This window comes from Choloepus didactylus, chromosome 3 (assembly GCF_015220235.1).
Source record: "Choloepus didactylus isolate mChoDid1 chromosome 3, mChoDid1.pri, whole genome shotgun sequence".
NCBI classification, from domain to species: Eukaryota; Metazoa; Chordata; class Mammalia; order Pilosa; family Megalonychidae; genus Choloepus; species Choloepus didactylus.
The window spans coordinates 3,227,096-3,249,726 of NC_051309.1; the positions used below are offsets into that span (position 1 = coordinate 3,227,096).

The 22,631-nt window shown below is 44.0% G+C and overlaps 2 protein-coding genes across 2 annotated transcripts in view; one reads left to right on the forward strand and one right to left on the reverse strand.

Annotated features, from left to right (window-relative positions):
- Nucleotides 1-1,274, reverse strand: part of NOP14 (NOP14 nucleolar protein) — a 32,605-nt gene extending 31,331 nt beyond the window's left edge. Inside the window, exon 1 of the mRNA XM_037829298.1 lies at nt 915-1,274. Coding sequence (XP_037685226.1) covers nt 915-1,094 — 180 coding nt within the window. The 5' untranslated portion in view covers nt 1,095-1,274. The remainder of the gene's footprint in view (nt 1-914) is intronic.
- LOC119530187 (serine/arginine repetitive matrix protein 2-like) lies at nt 1,093-21,964 on the forward strand. The gene is made up of 5 exons (XM_037831400.1): nt 1,093-1,097; nt 1,139-1,199; nt 1,405-2,053; nt 14,535-14,627; nt 20,664-21,964. The coding sequence occupies exons 1-5, from the start codon at nt 1,093-1,095 to the stop codon at nt 21,026-21,028; spliced, it is 1,173 nt and encodes a 390-aa protein (XP_037687328.1). The 3' UTR covers nt 21,029-21,964.
- The last annotated feature ends 667 nt before the right edge of the window (nt 21,965-22,631 follow it).

Here is a 22,631-nt window from a genome sequence, read left to right on the forward strand (position 1 = left end):
AGATAAATTGTTCCAGGGCTCCTAAGCCAGCAGAGTTCAAGGTCTGAAGGAAGAAGAGTTATAACAGGTATGTACAGGACACCATGGCAGCAAAGAAGTGAATAACCCTGCCCGAGGGAGGAGTCACAAGAAACAGAAGTGTAGCCAGGGTCTTGAAGGGGCTCAGGCATTTTCCAGGAAGTCTTTCTAGTCCTTTGAAAGCACAGAGGCATGAAGGACAAAAATAGTCAATGAGAGGTAACATCTAACTATCGGAGGCACTGTCCTAAGCACTTTAAACACATGTAACCCCTTTAAAACAGCCCTAGGATATAAATCATTACCACTGGTTTACAGATGAGGAAACTGAGGCACAGAGAAGTATGCAACTTGCTGGCTGGTATGTGGTTGCTGGACCACACTCTGGAAGTCCGACTCCTGAGTCTGTGCCAAGAAGGAGACAGATGTGATGGCCAAGTCCGGATAAGGACACCCACCCCTCCAGCCGTAGGGGGGAGGACGGGCTGGAGGCGGGCCCAGAAGGGACAGGGACAGGACAGGGTTGGGAACTGTCAAGAGCAAGCAGGCAAAACGCGTTCACTGAAGGCTAATGACGCACCCCAGGCCGTGGAAACCAGGAAGGCACCAACCTGGACCCAGGACACTGGGTCTAGGGGAGCTGGTGGACCCCAGGCAGATAACCCAAATGCAGGGCGATAGGTGCGCGCCTGGGCGCAGCGCAGAGGGGTGGGGTGGGGGGGTGATGGGGATGGGGCATAAGGAGGCGAGGTCCTTAACCAGAGAAGAGGAAGGGTCCCGGGATTGTGGGGCACCCCTGATCCAGCGGGGTGGAAGGGGCGCGGGGAGCCCCTGGCCGGGCGGGGGGGAAGGGTAGAGGCCTTATCCAGGCCGGCCCAGCAGGCGGCTCCGCTTACCTTCTTAATGGCCCGTGCGCGGGACACCCCGGGCAGCCCCACGTCGTGGCGCGTCTTCCTGCCCAGGATCTGGAATTTCTGCCGGTTGACTTTCACCTCGAAGGGGTTGGGGTTAGGCTTCGCTTTGCCCTGGGCCGCGGGGGCCTTCCTTCTGGCCCCGGCCGACCTGGCCTTGCCCATGGCGTACAGCCCGCCCACCCCGCCAGGCGCTCGATTCCTCACAGGCCGCGGAGGCCGCGGGAGAAGACGACCCAGCGGCCGGAGATCCGCGGCCTGAGGAGACACGTGCGGGGCACTAGCGACACAGCTTCCTAGCCTCTTTTCGGGACAACCGGGCCGGCTCCCCAAATATCGCGAGGATAAGGCACTTCCGGAGCATACCCCCACGTAACCTACGCGCCCATTGGTCCTCAGTGACTACAACTCCCGGCAGGCCACGCGACGCCGCCAGGCCGCTTCCGCCCTGTGCGGTGCCTCCTGGGAGTTGTAGTGGCCGGGTGGCGCCGCACCCGCCTCAGGGCGCGGCAGCGAGGGGAGCGCTCGGGCTCCCTCTTCTGGGCAGCGGTTAGCGGGGTGCCGGCCCGTGAGAGAGCAGCGGGCGGCGGCGCCCCTGCGGGTGAGAGCCTCCCTGGCGCCGGGGCTCAACGGAGACGCGGAGCGGCCCGGGGCTCTGAGCGGAGAGTTGCGCGCGCTCGGCCAGGGCGATGGGGCCAAGAGGAGACCGGGCCGCGGCGGCGGCGGCAGCGAGGACGCGGCGACAGTGACAGCGGAGAACTCCCTCAGCCCCGTCCCCTCCGCGAGCCCCGCGCGCTCCTCCGCGAGCCCCGTCCGCTCCTCCGCTGGAGCCATCCGGGACCCCCCACGCCCATCCCCGCGGCAGCCGCCCCGGCGGCGGGGGGCCGAGCAGGCCCAGAAGCCCCGCCAGTTGCCGCAGCGGCGGCGCTCGTGGTGGCCATGGCCGTGGCGGCGGCGGCGGCGGCCGGTCTCCCCGGGGCCCGCTCGGGCTCCTGCCGCGGGGGTGAAGCCCGCGGCCAAGACCAAGGCGAAGGCCAAGGCCCCTGCTGCTCTCTGGGCGCGGCGGCCGGCGCGAGAGATCCGGAACCTCGTGGCCAACACGCTGCTGCTGAAGGCGCGCGAAGGTGGGTGAGCGGCGCGGCCGCGCGAGGGCCGGGGTCCCGGGTCCAGGCGCGCCCCGCCGCCCCCGCTTCCTCCGGCTGCGCCCCCGGCGACCTCGCGTGGGGCGAGCGGGCGCGGCTGAGTGGGCGACCCGCTGTCGGGGCCGCGAGCAGAGGCGAAGCCAGCCCAGGGCATCTGCTCTCCGCGCTCCAAGCGCGGAACTACCCGGGCGCGTGAGAACCTTCCTGCTGTTCTCAGAACCCGTGATCTTGATGAATCATCTTGATTTTGACCTGGGCTGGATGGTGTTGAAAGTGGGTTTGGGCACGACGTGGCGGCATAGTAAACGAGGTGGTAGTAATTCACCCGTTTGTCGCTGGGAAGCCAGCTGTTCTGATCGAAGCGCTGGGGTCTGGCCGAGTCCTCGGCCTCCCGCGTGTCCCCCCTTCTTACTTCCCAAGAGATCGGCGGGGGGCGGCCGAGCCGCAGACTGAGGCTGCCCTCTCGCTCCTCCCAGGCGGGGGTTTCTGTTCATCTCCCTGCTGGACTCTGCTCCGAAGCAGGGTAAATATGCGGCGCGCGTGTTTAAAGATGCACAGTGTCCCGGGATTCCGGGGTGCAGTCCCAGGCAGCATGTCAGGAAAGTGGTGCCCCCAGTGATGGGGGGCTGCCGGTTGGTAATGCAGCTTGCAGTTGGGGTATTGATCACCTGCTGTGAGCAAAGTTAATCAGGAACAGAAATGCTCTCCCCTTCCCCTTCTCCACTTTGCATCCTAGGTACTTTCAGGACAGGTCTGGATTTGGAACCCCATGGTTTCTCAGCACATTGGAGACCTGAATCATAAACAGTTCGCAGAAATTTTTGAAGTAACAGCACAATTACTGAAGTTCAGTGCAGACATTTAAATGTCGAAGTTAAGAAATAGTGAACTTCTCTTTTGTAAAGTGCCTCCATCAGGAACTGAAAACCGAGTCGGACTCCTCTCAATATTTTTTGCCCACTCACATTCTTTTGAAGAGCCCGGTGGGTAGGATGAAAACCAGGCCTTGGTTTTCTGTGGAAGCAGCAGGTGTCCTCGGGGTCCCTGGCACCCAGGCCTCTTTCAGTAACACCCTTGCCTGCCGTGTGCCCCTGGCTGTGGAGTCCACACTGGCCGTGTACGTGAGTCGCCCTCAGTGGCAGTCAAGTCTGACACAGGCCAAAGCTGTTGTCTTCCCACTGTACCTGGTTGCATCCTGTCATACCTGTGTGTGACATACAAAAAGGGAGTATGGTACCAAGCAGATTTCCATAAAATGCTGTGTAGATTAGGTAACACTGAAGTAGAAATGCTATGGAAATGATAAAAACAAGAAACCAGTATTTTCTGCCACAAAAGCCTGGGACTACTGGGATAATTTCTTTCAATTTTCGGGCACCTGATGATGGTCTTAACTCCATGGATTTGTGACTCTTATGTAATCTGTCCTCAGTGAGCAGAGTGCTTAACCCTATGTTCAAAGAGTTGTTATGTGCAATGTGGTTATTACTTAGTGAAGTTGAATTTAAAGTATCAGTAATATATGAATGTATACTGAGTGTTCGTGATGATTTGGGGCTTTTCCCCCAAGCTGATAACTGTGTATTGGTTTTTGCTTTAGAAGCAAATAGAGTATTTCCCTGGAAGTATCTTCCTGGCCACAATATCTGTTCACGGATAGCTCCTCTTTTAGTTTCTCTGGCTTGTGAATTAGAAAATTAACTTCTGACGTGAGTGGACGTGGCACAACAGTTCTATCTTGGCCTGGGAAGCAGAATGTTGGTTTAATATTAGTCCAGTCATTTCCTGGATTTATTTCAAATATAATTTTTTTCTTTTTCCTTTCTTTTTCCTTTCTACTTTTTTTTTTGATCTGAAAAAGATCCTTTAGAAAACCTTTTCTCCTTTTCAAGAGTGTCAGCAGATGCTGCTGCATAAAAGAATTGTTTGTGTGTTGCTCTGCCAGGCGCACCTTAAGGACGCATGAAATGATTGTGTTAATAAAATAAACCAAAATCACTGCTTTTTTTTTAAATTTAGGACTTTTCCCCTATGTACTAAATTTATTAAGCAACTTATGACATCTAATCACTTTAAATGATCAGCATAAATTGTTTCACATCATACTTCTGAGGAGACTTGAACCCTATCTTATCTCTTGGAGAGACAGAGAGCATAGATGCAGAGGAAAGGATGTATGATATGCACATTCGGTATGATTTGGGGCTCAGCTAAGCAGCTCCCTTCTAGCAGTTTGTTTGGCACCTGAAATACAACTGACGTACCTGTTAACATTAATGCCGAGGTCCCCTCACCCCAGGATTTTTGGTTGCAAGGAGCTAAAAACTTAAACAAAAGGGAAATCTATTGAAAGGATATAGAGTGGCTCAGAGAATCAAAGTGAGAACCTAAAAACCAGGCTGGAGAAGGACAGGACCAGGGCCCACCCATTCATTCATTCACTCATTCATTCATTCCTCACATACTGATGAGTTCCGGTTGGGTGCCAAGCACATTTCCAGGTGCTGGAGCTTCAGCAATAAACACCATGGTCAGAAATTTCTGCCCTTGTGGAACCCCCATTCTAGTAGGGGAGAGCGACGAAAGAAAGAAACTCTCTCATGTGTCAGAGTGAGAAGCTGCAGGAGGGGCCAGCAGGCAGGGCTGTGCTGATACCGCTGCTGGGGCAGGGCAGACTCCCTGCTTGTTCTCATTTGCCTCCCTCCTTTCAAGACCCATGGTCCTGGGAGAGGGCACCCGATTGGCTGGCTCTGCTCACAACGGGAGAGCCAGGCACTGCGCTGACAGCATGCTGTGGGGGAGATTTGGGGAACAGGTGACAAGAGGGAGGGCTGACGGTGAAGGACCAACAAAGGGTCACTAGAAGCCATGCACCACATGTGCAGGCCCCAGGGCAGCTGGGGAAGGAGGGAAGGGCAGATCAGAAGACTGTGAACTGGAGAGAATCCGCGGAGTTGACTTCAAAACCCTTCATTTAGACCGAAGCAATGTCCTCTCTTACGTCTAGAGCTGCTTGTATGTTCTTTGGTTCCAGAGGCATCTTTCATTGCAGGTACTTAGTGCATTTTTGTTGTATAAGTAAACAACTTTTGTGTTCACTTAGATTCTTGTGTGGTTCCTATTCCAACCTCCGCACGGTGAGCCCCTCTGGCCTGTTTTCTTGTTCAGTTCTCACATGCTCCAGGGTCCGATTTCACTGCATCCTCTTCTGTGTCACCTTCTGTGATTCTCCCAGCTCAGGGCTGGCTCCTTGCCCTCTGGGAATCTGCAATTTGGGCTTCCTAACCCAGTCTAGCCAATGGGTCTTGCTCCAGCTGAATCATCATCTCTTGAAGGGCAGGGCAAAGCTCTTTACCTTTGCTCTGTGTGCGGAGGTGCACCTTGGGCCTTCGAAAGCTGTGGCCCCGCTTCACTGCCTGTTTTTCAGAACTGTGAGAACCATCCCTGAGTGTTTTTGACGCTGTGCTGCCCTGGTGGGTTGTGCCTCTTGTTTTTGCCCGTCAGACTTTAGTTTCTCTGCAGGGTCCACCTTGTAAATGGCCTGGGACTGAACCAACCACAGTCGACCTTCGCTGGCCCATGACTAAATTAAGGTGCCATGCCTTTTCTCTCCTGGGTTTTTCACCCTCTGGTCTGCTGGTCTTGACGGGGTATTGGCAGCTCAGACTACCCCGCCTTGAGTCTTGACTGAGCCTGGGCAGAACAGCTGGGGGAAAAGGAGACAGGCTTTGCTGTGGTATGTCAGTGGAAACTTCTGGAACTGGGGACGGCCAGATGAGGGGCAGGGTGGCTGCTGGGTGTTCACGGCAGGTGTGCTCCAAGCCTCCAGAGTGGGTCCCGCTCTTCCCTCTTCCTTTCACCTTGTGACACTCTGTTCCACAGAACAAGCCCGGGAAACTTGTCTGGGGAGAAGGGTCTCCATGGCAATGGCTGACTCAGCCAGCAGGCAGTGCGTCGGGGGTGGTGTCTGCTGTGTGCCATTGCCCCTCAGCTGGAGGGCTTTATGTTTCCTTTCTGCAGCATTTTGGCCCTCCTTTCAATTTGCTGTCACACATATATCTGTGTACCTATTGCAAGTCTTTTTTTTTCCCCTCCCTAGTAGTTTTCTGCTTTTAATTTGTTGTAAATTGGAAATCAAAACCAACTCATTAGAATTGTACATAATATAAGAGAAAGCAGTGACGCCTAAGGGATTCTTTAAGGATGATGTGTGCGTTTTAGTGCACTGACTCTTTGACCCAGCTTTTGCCTTGCAGAGGTACGGTTCCTTCCTGGTTCTAAACTGTGTTTTGAGTTGAATAGCTACAGTGCTCCAGTGTTAATCGGCAGTGAATGTTAGTCAAAATTTATTTTCAGATAAATCAAGTTGTATTCACTTTTTACTGCATTTTTTATTGTGAACTTTAACATATATACATAACAGTGATAACTTTTCAAAGTACAATTTAACAAATAGAGAGCAAATTTTAAAGACTGTCATGGGTCACAGTTCCACAACTTCAGCTATTTCCGTCATTGTGAAATATAATATACGTACAGAAAGGTGTTAACTTTTGATGTGCTGCTCAACAAGCAGTTATATAGGTAACTTCAAAATTTGTTATGGGTTACAGTTCCACTGTCTCAGTTCTTTCCCCGTGGTGCAATATAAGGTGTATACAGAAAGGTGAAACCTTCAAGGCACGATTCAGTGAGCAGCTGTAGAGCAAATCCCAAAGGATGTTATGGGTTGCAGTTCCACCATGTCATTTACCTCCTTCCAGCTATTCCAACACCCCAGCTTCTAAATATATATATGTATTTATACAAAGTTTCAGTATTCATGGACCTTTGTTAAATACTATCTTGTCTGTTGCTACCCCTTCCTCTTGTTTAATCACTTTCCCGATCTGCAGGGGTGTCTGGGCAGTGAGCACCCTCACTTGTTCATATTGAAAGGGGGTGTCGACAGTATGGGGAAGGGGGCTGCATCTGAGTGTTGTTCTTAAAGAGGCTATTGCCTCTGGGTTTTAGGGCTTGTCTGGTATAGGAACACTCAGGTGGATTTAAGTTTCTGAGAAAAATAACTTAATGGTGAATCTTTTATAAAATCTCAGGTAGGGACCCAGGTGTTTGGGGACTACTTTTGGTAAGGCCATGGCATACTGTGGCCGTTTGGGATGTCTAGCTGGAGCTTGCATAAGAGGAACCTCCAGGATAGCCTCTCGACCCTATTTGGGATCTCTAAGCCACTGTGAGCTCAGTTTGTTACCTTCTTTTCACCCCCTTTGGTCAAGTAGGCCTTTTCAATCCCTTGCTGCCAGGGCCAGGCTCATTCCTGGGAGTCATGTCCCATGTGTGCAGGGAGAGTCATTCCCCTGGGAGTCAGGTCCATCATGGAGGGGTGGGAGAAGTTAATGAATTTATTTGCCGAGTTGGGCTTAGAGAGAGACAAGTCCACATCTGAGCAACAAAAGAGGCTCCCTGGAGGTGCCTCTTAGGCAAAATTATAGGAAGGCTCAGCCTCCCATTTACAACCTAAGTTTCACAACAGCAAGCCTCAAGTCAAGGGCTTGATTTATTAGGTAGTGGGTTCCTAATTTCACTTAATATATATTTTATCACAAGAATTATTTTACATTATCTTCACTTAGTTGTACAATCATCATCACTTTCAACTTTAAACAATTATCATAATATAATACATCCCAGAGCCTTATCCGCTACAAATTATTCATCCCTAGTATTGGTGTAGTGTTGGTAAGATATTCCTACTAAATATAGTCTTTAATATGTAATGGGTAGCTTTTCCATATACCGCTCTGTTGTTAACCCTCTGCACCAGTGTCAATACCTTATAAGTATATCATGCTAACACTTATTTAGGTTTGTGGTGCTGCTCTGTGGGTGACATGCCTTTAAACAACGATTTACGAACATGTTTGCCTTCACTGTGTCACTGATACTTGTAATCCCATTATTGAACCATAGTTACAGCTGACCATTCCCATACCATTAAGTTCACCCTCATTATCATGTCTGTACATATTAGATTATCAGTCCCCCTTCACTAGTTTCTATCTATCTCTAGGTCCCCTATATTCTAAATTATAAGACCCTTATTTTACATTGTTCATGGAGTTCACATTAGTGGTAACATGCAATATCTCTTCTTTTATGTCTAGCTTATTTCACTCAGCGTTACATCTTCAAGGTTCATTTGCGTTGCCATGTGTTTCACTACCACGTTCCTTCTTACTGCCACGTAGTATTCCTTCATATGTATATTCCATATTTTGTTTATCCACTCATCTGTTGAATGACATTTAGATTGTTTCCATCTCTTGGCAGTTGTGAACAATGCCACTATGAACATTGGTGTGCAAATATCTGTTTGTGTCACTGCTTTCAGATCTTCTGGGTATATACTGAGAAGTGAAATTGCTGCATCTTAGGGTAACTCAATATCTCGTTTTCTGAGGAACCGCCAAGCTGTCTTCCACAGTGGCTGTACTTTGTTATACAGTCCCACCAGCAGTGAATAAGAGTTCCAGTTTCTTCACATCCTCTCCAGGATTTGTATTTTCCTGTTTGTTCAGTGGCAGCCATTCTTATTGGTGTGAGAGAATATCTTAATTGTGGTATTGATTTGCATCTTCCTAATAGCTAGTGAAGATGAACATTTTTTCATGTGTTTTTTAGCTATTTGTATTTCCTCCTTGGAGAGATGTCTTTTCATATCTTTTGCCTATTTTATAATTGGGCTGTTTGTACTATTGTCATAGAGTTGTAGGGTTTCTTTATATATATGCAAGATATCAGTCTCTTATCAGATACATGGATTTTTTCTGATATTTCCAAATATTTTCTCCCATTGTGTGGACTACCTCTTCACCTTTTTGACAAATTCCTTTGACATACAGAAGCTTTTGGTTTTGAGGAGTACCCATTTATCGATTTTTTCTTTCGTTGCTTGTGCTTTGGGTGTCATGTCTAATAAGTGGCTTCCTAATACTAGATCTTGAAGATGTTTCCCTGCATTATCTTCTAGGAGTTTTATGGTACTGTCTCTTATATTGAGGTCTTTGATCCACTCTGAGTTAATTTTTGTATACGATGTGAAGTAGGGGTCCTCTTTCTTACTTTTGGATATGGATATACAGTTCTCCCAGCCCCTTTTATTGAAGAGATTGTTTTGTCCCGGTTCAGTGGATTTGGGGGCCTTATGAAAAATCAGTTGACCATAGATCTGGGGGGTCTATCTTCGAATTCTGAATTCAATTCCATTGATCAATATGTCTGTCTTTGTGCCAATACCATGCTGTCTTAACTACTGTGGCTTTATAGTAAGCTTCAAAGTCAGGAAGTGTAAGTCCTCTCACTTTGTTTTTCTTTTTTAGAATGTTTTTAGCAATTCGAGGCATGTTTCCCTTCCAAGTAAATTTGATAACTAGCTTTTCCAAGTCTTCAAAGTAGGTTGTTGGAATTTTGATTGGAATTGCATTGAATCTGTAGATCAGTTTGGGTGAGATTGACATCTTAATGACATTTAACCTTCCTATCCATGAACACAGAATATCTTTACATTTCTTTAGGTCCCCTTCTATTTCTTTTAGTAGTTATCTAATTTTCTGTGTAGAGGTCTTTTATATCCTTGATTAAGTTTATTTCTAGGTGCTTGTTTTTATTAGTTGCTATTGAGAATGGAATCTTTTTCTTGAATGTCTCTTCAGTAGGTCATTTCTAGTGTATAGAACATTACTGACTTATGTGCATCAATCTTGTATCCTGACACTGCTTTATTTCTAGCACAATGTTGAATAATAGTGGTGACAGCGGGCATCCTTCTCTCCTTCCTGATCTTAGAGGGAAGGCTTTCGGTCTCTCACCATTGAGTACTGTGCTGGCTGTGGGTTTTTCATATATGCTCTTTATCATGTTGAGGAAATTTCCTTCAGTTCCTACCTTTTGCAGAGTTTTTATCAAAAAAGAATGCTGAATTTTGTCAAATGCTTTTTCAGCATCTGTTGAGATGATCATTTGATTTTTCCCTTTTAATTTGTTAATGCGTTGTCTTACATTGATTTTCTTATGTTGAACCATCCTTGAATGCCTGGAATAAACCCCACTTGGTCGTAGTGTATAATTCTTGTAATGTGCCTTCGGATTCGGTTTGCAGTTATTTTGCTGGGAATTTTTCCATCGAAATCTGTTAGGGAAATTGGCCTATAGTTTTGCTTTCTTGTAGCATCTTTATCTGGTTTTGGTATTACAATGGTTTTAGCTTCATAAAATGAGTTAGGTAGTGTTCCATTTTCTTCAAATTTTTGGAAGAGTTTGAGTAGGAATGGTGTCAGTTCTTTTTGGAAACTTTGGTAGAATTCCCCTGTGAAGCCATCTGGCCCTGGGCTTTTATTTGTAGGAAGCTTTTTGGTGACTGATTGGATCTCTTTGCTTGTGACTGGTTTGTTGAGGTCTTCTACTTCTCTTATCAGTCTAGGTTGTTCATGTGTTTCTAGTAAATTACCCATTTCCTCTAAATTGTCAGTTTACATACAGTTGTTCATAGAATCCTCTTAAGGTTTTTTAAATTTCTTTGGGATATGTAGTAATGTACCCCCTCTCATTTATTATTTTGTTTATTTGGTTCTTCTCTCTTTTTGACTTTGTCAGTCTGGCTAAGGGTTTGTCAATTTTGTTGATCTTCTCAAAGAACCAACGTCTGGTTTCATTTATTCAATTGTTTTTTTTTTGTTCCCAATATCATTTATTTCTGATTTAATCCTTGTTATTTCTTTTCTTCTACGTGCTTTAGGATTAGTTTGCTGATCATTTTCAAGCTTCTTCAATTGTTTCATTAGTTCTTTGATTTTATCTCTATCTTCCTTTCAATGTATGCATTTAGAGCTATAAATTTTCCCCTTTAAACCACCTTCGCTGCATCCCATAAGTTTTGGTATGTTGTGTTCATGCTTTCATTTGTGTCTAGATATTTACTGATTTCTCTTGCAGTTTCTTCTTTGACACACTGATTGTTTAGGAGTGTGTTGTTTAACCTCCAGATATTTGTGAATGTTCTAGGTCTCTAATGGTTATTGACTTCTGGTTGTATCCATTGTGGTCAGAGAATGTGCTTTGAATAATTTCAATCTTTTTAAATTTATTGAGGCTTGTTTTATGGCCCAGCATATGATCTATCCTTGAGAAAGTTCCGTGAGCACTAGAGAAGAATGTATATCCTGGTGATTTGGGATGTAGTGTTCCATATATGTCTGTTAATTCAAATTCATTTATCAGATTGTTTAGGCTTTCAATTTCCTTATTGGTCTTCTGTCTGGTTGATCTATCTATAGGAGAGAGTGACGTGTTGAAGTCTCCCACAATTACTGTGGAAACGTCTATTGCTTCCTTTAGTTTTGCCAGTGTTTGTCTCATGTATTTTGGGGCACCTTGATTGGGTGCATAAACATTTATGATTGTTATTTCTTCTTGTTGGATTGTCCCTTTTATTACTGTATAGTGGCCTTCTTTGTCTCTCATAACATCCTTGCATTTAAAGTCTATTTTATCTGAGGTTGGTATTGCTACCCCTGCTTTCTTTTGGCTGTAGGTGGTGTGGAATATTTTTTTCCATCCTTTCACTTTCAATTTCTTCATGTCACTGGATGTAAGATGAGTCTCTCGTAAATAGCATATTGATGGTTCATATTTTTTAATCCATTCATGTTCAGTGTTATTGTGAAAACACTTCTTGAATTAGACATCTTATCCTTTGGTTTTTATTTGTCAGATCTTTTTTTCCCCCCTCTCTTTTTATTTCCTTTAAGTTACCCTTACTACTACTCTTCAGTTCTGTGTTCTTCTCCAGACCTCTCTCTCCTGTCTTTTTTTTTTTCAGCTCCCTTTAGTATGTCTTATAGGGCAGGTCTCTTGTTAACAAATTCTCTCAGCATTTGATTGTCTGTGAAAATTTTAAGCTCTCCCTCAATTTTGAAGGAGAGCTTTGTTGGATAAAGAATTCTTGCCTGGCAGTTTTTCTCTTTCAGAATTTTCTTCTCGCCTCCATCGTGCCCACTGAGTAGTCACTACTTAGTCTTATGTTTTTTCCCTTGTATGAGGTGAATTGCTTCTCCCTTGCTGCTCTCAGAACTTCATCCTTCTCTTCAGCATTTGACAGTGTGATCAGAATATGTCTTAGAGTGAATTTATTTGGATTTATTCTATTTGGAGTTTGTTGGGCATCTTGATTTGCATTTTTATGTCATTTAGAAGGGTTGGGAAATTTTCCCCAACAATTTCTTTGAATACTCTTCCTAGCCCTTTACTCTTCTCTTCCCCTTCTGGAACACCGATGATTCTTGTATTTTGCATTTCATGTTGTTCCTCATTTCCCTGAGATCCATTTCAAATTTTTCAGTTTTTTTCACCATTCATTCTTTTGTGCTTTCAGCTTCCATTGTCCTGTCCTTGAGGTCGCTAATTCATGCCTCTGCCTCTTCATGTCTGCTGTTATGTGTCTCAAGAATGCTTTTAATTTGATCAACAGTATCCTGTATTTCCATGAGATCTATTTTTTTATTTACTCTTGAAGATTCTCCTTTATGCTGTTCTAGGTTCTTCTTGATGTCCTTTATATCCTTAGCCATGACACTGATATTTGTGTATACTTTTTTGATTAATTGCTCCAAGTTCTGTGTCTCCTTTGGCTTTTTAATTTGGATGTTTGGGTTGTCCATATCTTCTGGTTTCTTTATATGCTTCATAATTTTCTGTTGTTTTTGGACTCTTGGCATTTGCTTATCTTGGTAGGGTTCTTTTAGGATATGCAGGATTATTTGAATATTTGTCTATAATTTGTCAGAGCTTCAGCTTGGTGGAGTGCACTTTCCCTGACCTTCCAGCAGATGGCACTCTTGGGCCACCTCTTACCCTCAAGCCAGTTCTCCCCAGCTTCCTCTGTGTAGTGAGTGGGGATCCAAACCATGTGGAAGTCCAATTGGTGCACCAATTTTCCAAGTACAGTGGGGACCACCGGCCCTGTGGGGGGGGGGCAGGGGGGAGCGGTGTACTCCCTGTGCAGTTTGTCAGGGAGTCTCCTCCTGGACACAGAGGTCCCGGCCATTCCCGGGGCTGTGGGTGGAGTACTCTGGGGCTGCAGAGCTGTGCGTCTCACCTTCCAGCTGAAATGCCCCACGGTCCCCGTCTGTCAGTGAACTCAGTCAATTCTTTTTCACATTGTGCGTTTATCCTGGTGGTCCTGATTTACTGATGGAAAAACTGAGCTACTTGGGTTCAAATCCCAGCCTCTCCATTTACTGGTTGTTGAATGTAGGGCAGGTTAGTATACCTGTCTGTGCCTTGATCTCCTTATCTGTGAAATCAGGGATATAATGAGAGTAGAGCAACAGTATTCACCTCGTTGGGTTGATGGGAGGATTTAGTGAGAGTAGACTCATGAACCTTCTAGAAGAGCATCAGGCTTATAGGGGTGACTTGTTATTATGGCCATCACCATGGTCATTTCCAGCCTTTTGGAAGCTTTGATTTACTGTTATTTTCATTTCCCAAAATATGTTGATTTGTAAACGTGTGTATGACCAGTGTTTTTTTTTTAAATGGTTTTGCACTTTTCAAAACCGTTTGATTGTGCCGTACTCTGCTTCTTAATGACAGTCATGGTGCAAAGCAGGGTCCCTGGAGTTGGGCAGACCTGAGTTTGGGTCTTGGTTCTGCTCTCACTAGTTGTGGGATTTGGGAAAGTTATTTAATAATCTCTTTGCTTCACTCTGTTGTCTGAAAGAAGGGAATAATAGTAGTATTTACATCACAGGATGGTGATTAAATGAGTTGAGATGTGTAAAGCCCCTAGAAGGTGCCTGGCCCCTAATAAATATGCAATAAGCCTTAACTCCTACTTTTTCTCCTCTTCTTAGCCCTGATAATTTCGTCTCTAACATACACACCCGCCTTTATGCTGCTTGATTTAGTTTCATGTGTCACTTATGATTGACTTAATTTTTTCTTATCACTTATTATGCGAGTTATATGTTTCTGTCTCTCCCTTACTAGAATGTTGGGAAGGGACTTTTGTCTTTTTCACCATTGTATTCCCAGCATTTTAGTAGGTGCTCAAAAACATTTGTCTACAAATAATACTTCTAAGCAGCCCAGTACAGTACGTGATGTTGGATCCAGCTTCCAAATTTGGAAACGGAGGCCCAGCAGGACTGCTTACAGATGGTGTAGTTCCCGTGTTTTCTAAATGACACGCAGTGGCTCTTTCATCACTCGGGATTTTATTCTTACTCAGGCTGCCGTCCAGATAGGATGAATTATCACAGGCTCAAATTTTTACTCAGTGTAGGTGCCTAGACTACCCAAACGGAAATAGAAAGATGTGGTTATGAAGCAGTTGCTGTCTTTACTAGGTACATCCAACCTTTTTATAAAATTTAAAAATGCCTTTTTTTTTTTTTTAATCCAGAAGGATATGGCAAAAGAGGTCGTAGTAAGAAATGGAGGAAGATGCTAAAGCTACCACCCGTCAGCCAGTGCTGTGAGCTTAGACATTCCATCGGTGAGTAAATGGTGCCTCTTTTCTGTCTGGAGGGACATCTAGCAATAGACCGCTTCTTAGTGGTTTTTCTTTCTTGATTTCCTTATTTGTTTCAAAAATTAGGTAATGGATTCTCCTTTTATCTTCCTGATTCTTCCCAAGGGGGAAGAACCTTTAGCTTTTCTAACCTGCAGTTATGAAGTGTGTGGCTGTTGATTTTTTTTTAATTAAAAGCACTTTAAAGGAAGTAATAGATGCTCGTTGTATACAGAACATTGTTTTATATCTCTGCCCGCAACCCAGCCAGTCATCCTCTCCAGAAGTGAGCTCTGTTAACTTTCCAGACGGTTTTCTATGCATATTTACAAGGACTCTTGAGGATAACTCCGGGAACAGATCAGTCAAAAAAATGTAGCTTATCAGCATAATGAAATTTAATGCTCTCAGCTATTAACTGAGCACAAGAAGTCAGATGCAGAGCTGTGTCTATAGCTTCATCATAATTCTGTTTTTTTAATGGTGGGGTTTCCAATTCAGAGGGTGTGTGCGTTGAAATTTTTGAGGTTGCCAAATTGCTTTTCCAAAAGGTTATGTTAGCTTGCCCTCCTGCCAGCTGTGTATCACAGCTCTTGCTAACATTGGTTGTCATTAGTGGTTTTAATGTTTGCTGTGTGTAATTTTAAGAATGGTCACTTGTTTTAATTAAGGGTTAACTTGCCTTTTTCCAATTCATTCATAAAAGCTCTTGATATATCAAGGGAGTTATCCTTTTATATCTAATGTGAATATATTTTGTAATTCTGCTTTTTGCCTTTTGGCTTATGAATATTTTTCTCTGGTGAGGTTTTAATTTTTTTAATAGATGAATGTACCCATCATTTTTTGCTTAGCTTCTGAACTTTGTGTTTCTTGGAAAGTGTGCCTTTACTCCAAGATTATTTTTTAAAAGTCAATCCATCTTTTCTTTTGAGATTATTTTAGTTCCTGTTTAAGAAAGTTTAAATATTTTAACATCAAAATTAGTTTCAGATGATATAAAGAGGGAAGTAGTTCTTTTTTCCCCCAAAGGAAAAAATAGTTTTTCAATCCGTGAACATGATGGCTGTCTTTCCATTTATTTAGGTCTTCTTTAATTTATTTCAGTGATGTTTTGTACTTTTTTACTTCAGAGAAGTTTGTACTTCTTTTGTTAAACTTATTCCTATTTTATTCATTTTGATGCTGTTATAAGTGGAATTGTTTTCTTAATTTATTTTCTAATTGTTCATTGCAAGTGTATGGAAATACAACTGATTTTTGTATATTGAATTTTTGCCTGCAACCTTGCTGAACTTGTTTAATTCTAATAGTTTTGTTTGTGTGTATTCCTGAGAATTTTCTATATACAAGATTGTATTGCCTTCAAATAGAGATGATTTTTCTCCTTCCTTTCCTATACGGATGCCTTTTGTTTCGTTTTCTTGCCTAAAATGCCTGGCCAGAACCTGAAGCACAGTGTTGAATAGAAGTGACAAGTGGCATCACCTTTGTCTTGTTGCTGATGTGGGGGAGGAGTCAGTCTTTCACCATCATGCCTGACTGGGTTGTGGGTTTTCCATAGCTGTCCTCTGCCAGAATGAGCAAGTTCCCTTGTCTTCCTAGTTGTTTGAGAGTTTTTTTATTTTGTTTTGTTTTTTTTGTTTTTTATCATGATGCTTTCTTTCTGCTTCTTATATAAGGACCATGAGTTTTTTTTCTCATATTAATGCACCTTTGGTTTGGTGTGTGACATCAGTTGATTTTCAGATGTGGAACCAGCCTTGCATTCTGGGGTGAATAATGGTGTGGAATCCTGTTTATATATTGCCTGATTTGGCTTGCTACTATTTTGTTGAGGATTTTTTTTCCATCTGTATTCATAAGGGATGCTGCTCTGTACTTTTCTTTTCCTGTGATATCTTTGTCTGGTTTTGGTGTTAGTGTAATACTGGCCTCAGAATACATTTGGGATGTGTTCCCTCCTCTTCCGTATTTTGGAAGAGTTTTTGGAGAATTGATATTAATTCTTCTTTAATTGATACACTTCAGCAATGCCATCCTCTAGGCCTAACCTTTTCTTTGTACTTCGTTTTTAGATTACTCATTCAAGCTCTTTATTCATTATAGGTCAATTGAAACTTTCTATTTCTTCTTGAGTCAGTTTCAGGCGTTTGTGTTTTTCTAGGAATTTGCCCATTTCATCTAAGTTATCTAATTTGTTGACATATCGTTATTCATAGTGTTCCCTTATAATCCTTTTTATTTCTATAAGGTCAGTAGCAATGTCCCTCTTTCATTCCTGATTTTAGTGACTTGAATCCCCTTTCTTTCTTACTTGCTCAGTGTATCTAAGTTTTATTGACTTTTTTTCCGTAAAATCAACTTTTGGTTTCTTTGATTCTTTCTGTTGTTTTTCTGTTCTCTAGTTCATTAATTTCACTCAAATCTTTACTATTTCTTTGCTCTTCTTTTTCCAGTTCTTAAGGTGGAAGGTTAGATTGTTGATTTTTTTTAATGGAGTCATTTACAGCTATGTATTTCTTTTTAAGCAGTGCTCACTTTTATTGGCTATTTAGTAGTATCTTGTTTAACTTCCACATATTTGTGAATTTCCCAAATTTCTTTGTTGTTAATTTCTAACATAATTCCAATGTCATCAGAGAGCGTATACAATATGATTTAAATCACTTATTTAGATTGGTTTTATGGCTTAGCTCATGGTTTGTTCTGGAGAATGTTCTACGTGCGGTTAAGAAGACTGTGTGCTCTGTTGTTGGAGGGACAAGGTCTGGCTGGTTTACGTTGTTCAAGGCCTCTCTTTCCCCGTTGATTTTCCGCCTAGTTGTTCCATTATTAAAGTGGTCTACTGAGGTCTCCGACTTTACTGTGGACTCGTGTATTTCTCCCTTCAATTCTGTCGGCTCATGTATTTGGGGCTCTGCTCTTAGGCATATACATGTTTATACTTGTTATCGCTTTCTGAAGGATTGACCCTCTTATCGTTATAAAATACCTCTCTTCATCTACAGTAGCTTTTTGCTGTAAGTTCTGTTTTGTCTGAGATTAGTAGAGCTACTCCAGCTTTCTTATGGTCACTGTTTGCATGATGTATCATTTTTCCATCTTTAACTTTCAAGCTGTTTGTACTTACATTTGTTTTCTAGGGTTGCTTTAATAAATTACTGCAAACTAGGTGGGTTTAAACTGCAGAAATTTGTTGTCTCTCAGCTCTGGGAGCCAGAAGGCCAAAACGAGGGTGTGTGGGGGGCCGTTCCATCTCGAGACTCCAGGGGAGAATCTGTCCTCTCCCTCTTCCAGTTCCTGGGGGCCGTCGGCATCCCTGACCTGTGGTTGCGTCCCCCCCAGCCTCTGTCTCTGTGGCCCCAGTTCCTTCTGTGTGTCTGTCCTCTCCCCTGTGCGCTTCCCATGAGGACACTTGTCGTCAGATTTAGGGCCCTCGTGGATAAACCCAGATGGTCTCCTCATTTCATGTTCCTTAGCTTAATTGCATCTACAAAGACTTTCTCCAAATACTGTAACATCCACATGTTCCGGAGATTAGGAAGGGGGCATATGTTTTGGGGGTCACCATTCAGCCCATTCCAGTCTGCCCTCTAGCACCCCAAAATCCATGTTCTTCCCTTGTGCAAAACGCATTCACCCCATCCAACCCAGAAGTCTCAACCCATGACAGCATCAACTCATAGTCCAAAATCTCACCAAAATACCAGCTCAAAAGTCCCAGATTCATCATGTAAATCATCTAAGTCAGGTATGGGTGAGACTCCGGCTGGGACAAACTTACTTTCCATCTGTGGACCTGTGAAACTAAAAGATAAGTTATCTCTTTCCAAAACACAATGATGGGACAGGCATGAGGTTACAGTTACAGACTCTCCTATTGCAAAGGGGGGAAAATGGAAGGTGGAACGGCGTCCCCGGTCCTGAGGACGGTGGGAATGCAGCAGGGCGGGTCACGTTAGGTTTCGAGGCCTGGGAGCGTCCTCTGAGCTCGTGGGCTGCGCTCTGGGCCCGGCTCCTTCCTGGGGGCCCGAGGCCTGCGTCTCTGGGCCCCGGACTCTGTCCTCAGGGGCATGATTCCTTGAAGAACGGCGCGTGTGTGTTGCTGAGTGGTTTTACCAGCCTGTTTCCAGCCTGTGGGGTTTTGGCAGCCTGTGCGTTGTCTTTCATTTCCTCTCGTCTCTGTCCCTCTCAGTCCCGGGTGGCAGCGGCGTCTCTGCTGGTGTCCTCTCCTCAGAACCCTCGCGGCTGCCCCGCGTCCGTCAGTCCCCGGGAGTCGTGTCCCTGCGTGCCGGAGCATTTTTAGACCCTGGATGTGCCAGTACCCCCCACCCAACACGTTTAACCCTTGCCGTCTGCACTGCAGCCCTCCCCCCACCCATGGTGGCTGCACCGGCCCCTCGCTCTGTTTCTCCCGGCGATGACCCCAGCTTCTCACCGGCCCAGTCCCTGTGGCTGTCCCCTCCCCACGCCTCCACGCCGCTCTGCTCTGGGGGTCTCGTCTCCGCGCGTGGCTGCCTCTGCCGCTGACCACACCAGCGCCTGAGCTCCCTGTCGCCTCGCTTGTGTCCCCAGTGGAACACAGGCTCCCTCAGCTCGCAGGCGGGACGGCCCTCTCCCCCGCTCTCGCTCCCCGCCCCACTCCTCACGCCTTCGGGGTGCGTCCTTCCCACGGGGCTCTGGATGCTCTGAGGTGCCAGACTCGGAAGTGCTGTTATGAAGCTTAAATGAAATAATACACGTAAAGGACTTAGAAACAGTACCTGGCACAGGGTGAGAAATATTAGCTGTAATCACTTTTATCCGTATTGCTTCCAGCATAGGAACAGACTCCTTCGTAGGTTATCAGAGCTTTTGAAAATATGACCCCCAGTCTTTTTTTTTTTTTTAAGCTTCACTTGCCTCTGCTGTTTTCTTCTCATGGTATCCCCCTTTTCAGCCACTCCAAACTGTTTATTAGGTAAATCAAAATAGAAATTCAGTAACAGTAGTACAATATTAGAGTTATGTAAATAATGAGTAATCTAAAACCGAGTAAGTGTAATTGGAGCCACAGACTGGAAAATATTTGTTCAGACTTTGCAAAAGATAATCCTTCAAATGTTTTAATTCAGTGATTTATTTTTTCTAGTTTTCTTTGTCTTTTTTTCTGGATTATACCCAGTGGTTCATCCTTCTCAGTTTCTATCTTGTCCTTTTTCTTAGATTTCTTCCTCATTTTATTGGTACAGCTCCTCACGTAGTTCTTTTTTATATAGGGTACATGAGATATAAAATTTCTAAGTTCTTAAATTTCATAAAATGTCCATTTTTTTGTCTTTTCATTTGCTAGTTATGAAGTTGAATAAGATTCCTGACCCCCTTCCCCTTGAACTTTGAAAACATGGGTTTTCTAGACTCCAACTTTGCTAATACAGATGCCCCTTTGATTAATTATATTTCGTAGCTAACTTTCTTTTCCTTTCTCAGAGATTTTAGGATTTCTTGTTTCTCCTTGCTTTCAGGACATGTCTCTAGCTTTGGGGCTTTCTTTATTAATTATGTTTAGCACTTGCCTATGTTTAGCCTTTAATTCTCTGGCCTGAGAAAGTGTTATACTTTTAAAAAAGATATAGTCTTTATCTTTATTTGGCCTTTTCCACCGTAACTCAAAAAGATAATCTGACTTTTTGGAACTATCGTCCACATCTCACTATTTCTCTTACATTTCCCATTATCTGTTTTTTGCTGTTTGTTTTCGAAGATTTTGTCTGCCCTATTATCCAGATCGACAGCCCTAGCTTTAGGCATGCACAGCGTGTTTATCCCGTCCGTCCCCCAGTGGTTTTTCGTTAAGGATACTTTTAGTTTCTAAGAACTGTTTCTTACTCTCTGTTTCTTTTTCAGGTTTTTGTTTTATGGCTGTAACAGATTCGCTCAGAGGATACTCATTAGAGTTTTAAAAGACGTATTTTCTGTTTTCTGAATTACCTCTTATCTCCCGATTCCATTTTTCTGTTCTTCTTGGTCTGTCTTCAGCTGCTGCTGTTTGTCCAGACGTCTGGAGATCTGAGGTTGTTCATTCGCGTCCGCACCCAGGACCACGTTTGTTAGTGCAGTGGCCGCGTGGCTTTCCCCCGCGCCTGCTCTGCCCGTTTCCCCGGGCGCCCTCGTCTGGAGTGGGGTGCTGCCCCTGCCTCGCTCGCCCCCCTCCCAGAGTTCCACCTGGCAGGTACCCACTTTCTTTAAAGAGCAGTACTGGGCTTCGGCCGGAAAGAAAAGCCTGTTGGGCAGCCACGTCCTCAGGGTTGGGGAGGGTCTGCCCCCGGGGGGTTGAGCTGATGGTTCCTTCGACAGCCCAGCCCCATCACCTGTGCAAGGGAGCTCCAGCGTCTGACTCCTGAGGAGCCTTCACTCCTTGTCCATGTTAGGGTCTCATTCGTCGTCGTTTCGGTTTTGCTTTAATGTGCCGTCATTTCGGTAAGAATGGGAGGAGAGAAGTTGGGCAGTTCCGTGTGCTCGAGGTGCCATCCTCAGCGGGAACTGGGGAGGTTTCTGAACCTTTGATTTAATGAAGAAAGTGTTTAAAATTCTCAATTTTTAAAAAAGAACTTTTTGACTGGCTTGTGTCACTTGTTTAATAAATATAGTTGATGAGTGTTCCTAAAATGAAATGCAGTAGCGAAGTTGGACAAAGTGGGTTGTAGAATTTTTGCAAAACCATTGCTGATGTTTGTTTAAACAAGGAATTGTGTACTGGCCACCCAATATGTTTATATCCTTGCCTGTACTTTTCCATGTGTAAACTCAGTGATCCTGAACAGTCCTGTTTACTTTCCTAGAATTACTATGTTGTTAATAAACCTTTAATTGAAGAATTTGTTATGGCTTGCTTCCTTTTCATGGATATTATTTTCATTCTGTTTTACATTAATTTTAGAGGAGCCTGAAAAGTTATGTTCATTCAAATTTAGTGTTCAGCAAAGAGAGCAACTGATCTTCTTGCTGAAGTTTAAATTAACCTATTTGTGGCATAAGAAATCTTTGTTTTATATCCATCTTGACACATTGACCAAAATATTAGTGCCTCATTCTCAGAACAAGAATAGTGTTTGGGGTAAGGTGTATGATAACATATTATCCTCCTGAACAAACATAAAACAAGAGCAGTTAAAAAAATCATTGAGCAAATACAATATTTAAAACTTCTGAAGTATAGAAAACTAGCAAAATGGGAAAGGGTTTTAAAAATGTAATTGAATATATCCCTGCAGACTGTTTCATACACATGCAGTCTGTGCTAAACATGCAGGGAGGGTGGTGCAGTTGAATCAGAGGATGGACCCAGATCTGTTTTCAGCCCTGCTCCTTCTCTCTTATGGTTTCATCTGTTTGGTTCAACAGGGAACGCTGGTCCCCTGCGTACTGCCATTGTAAGGCAAGCTTCAGTCATCTTTGTTCACCACTTCTTTTCAGCATTCTTAGATTCTGCCTGTGTATTTTAAATGTTCACAATAATCTAGTCTAAATAGGTAAGCAAAATGGTAGTTAAAAATAATACCACAAATATTATTTTTTACTTTTATTCTATAAAACTAAAACAGTAAGGTTCAGAAAAGACTTTATGGATTGTAACTATTTGTTTGCTTCTTCTTCCCTTTTTTCTCTCAGAAAAGGATTACAACAGTCTTTGTGACAAGCAGCCAATAGGAAGACTTCTTTTCAGACAATTCTGTGATACGAAAGTTCATCTAAAATTGTGCATACAATTCTTGGATGCAGTGGTAAGCAGTTTATCTCTGAGTTGAAATGTCCAGTCTCGTGATTTTGAAAACTTAAAACTTAGACCTTGGCAATGATGTAAGATAAACTAGTTGGCATGGTGTCACATTATCTTCTTGGTACAGAAATCCTTTTAGAGTAAAGTGGTAGTTCATATAGAATTAGATCTCAAGTGTTAGAGAATTTACATGTATCTGCTGAATAACTTTGAAATGCACTGCTCTA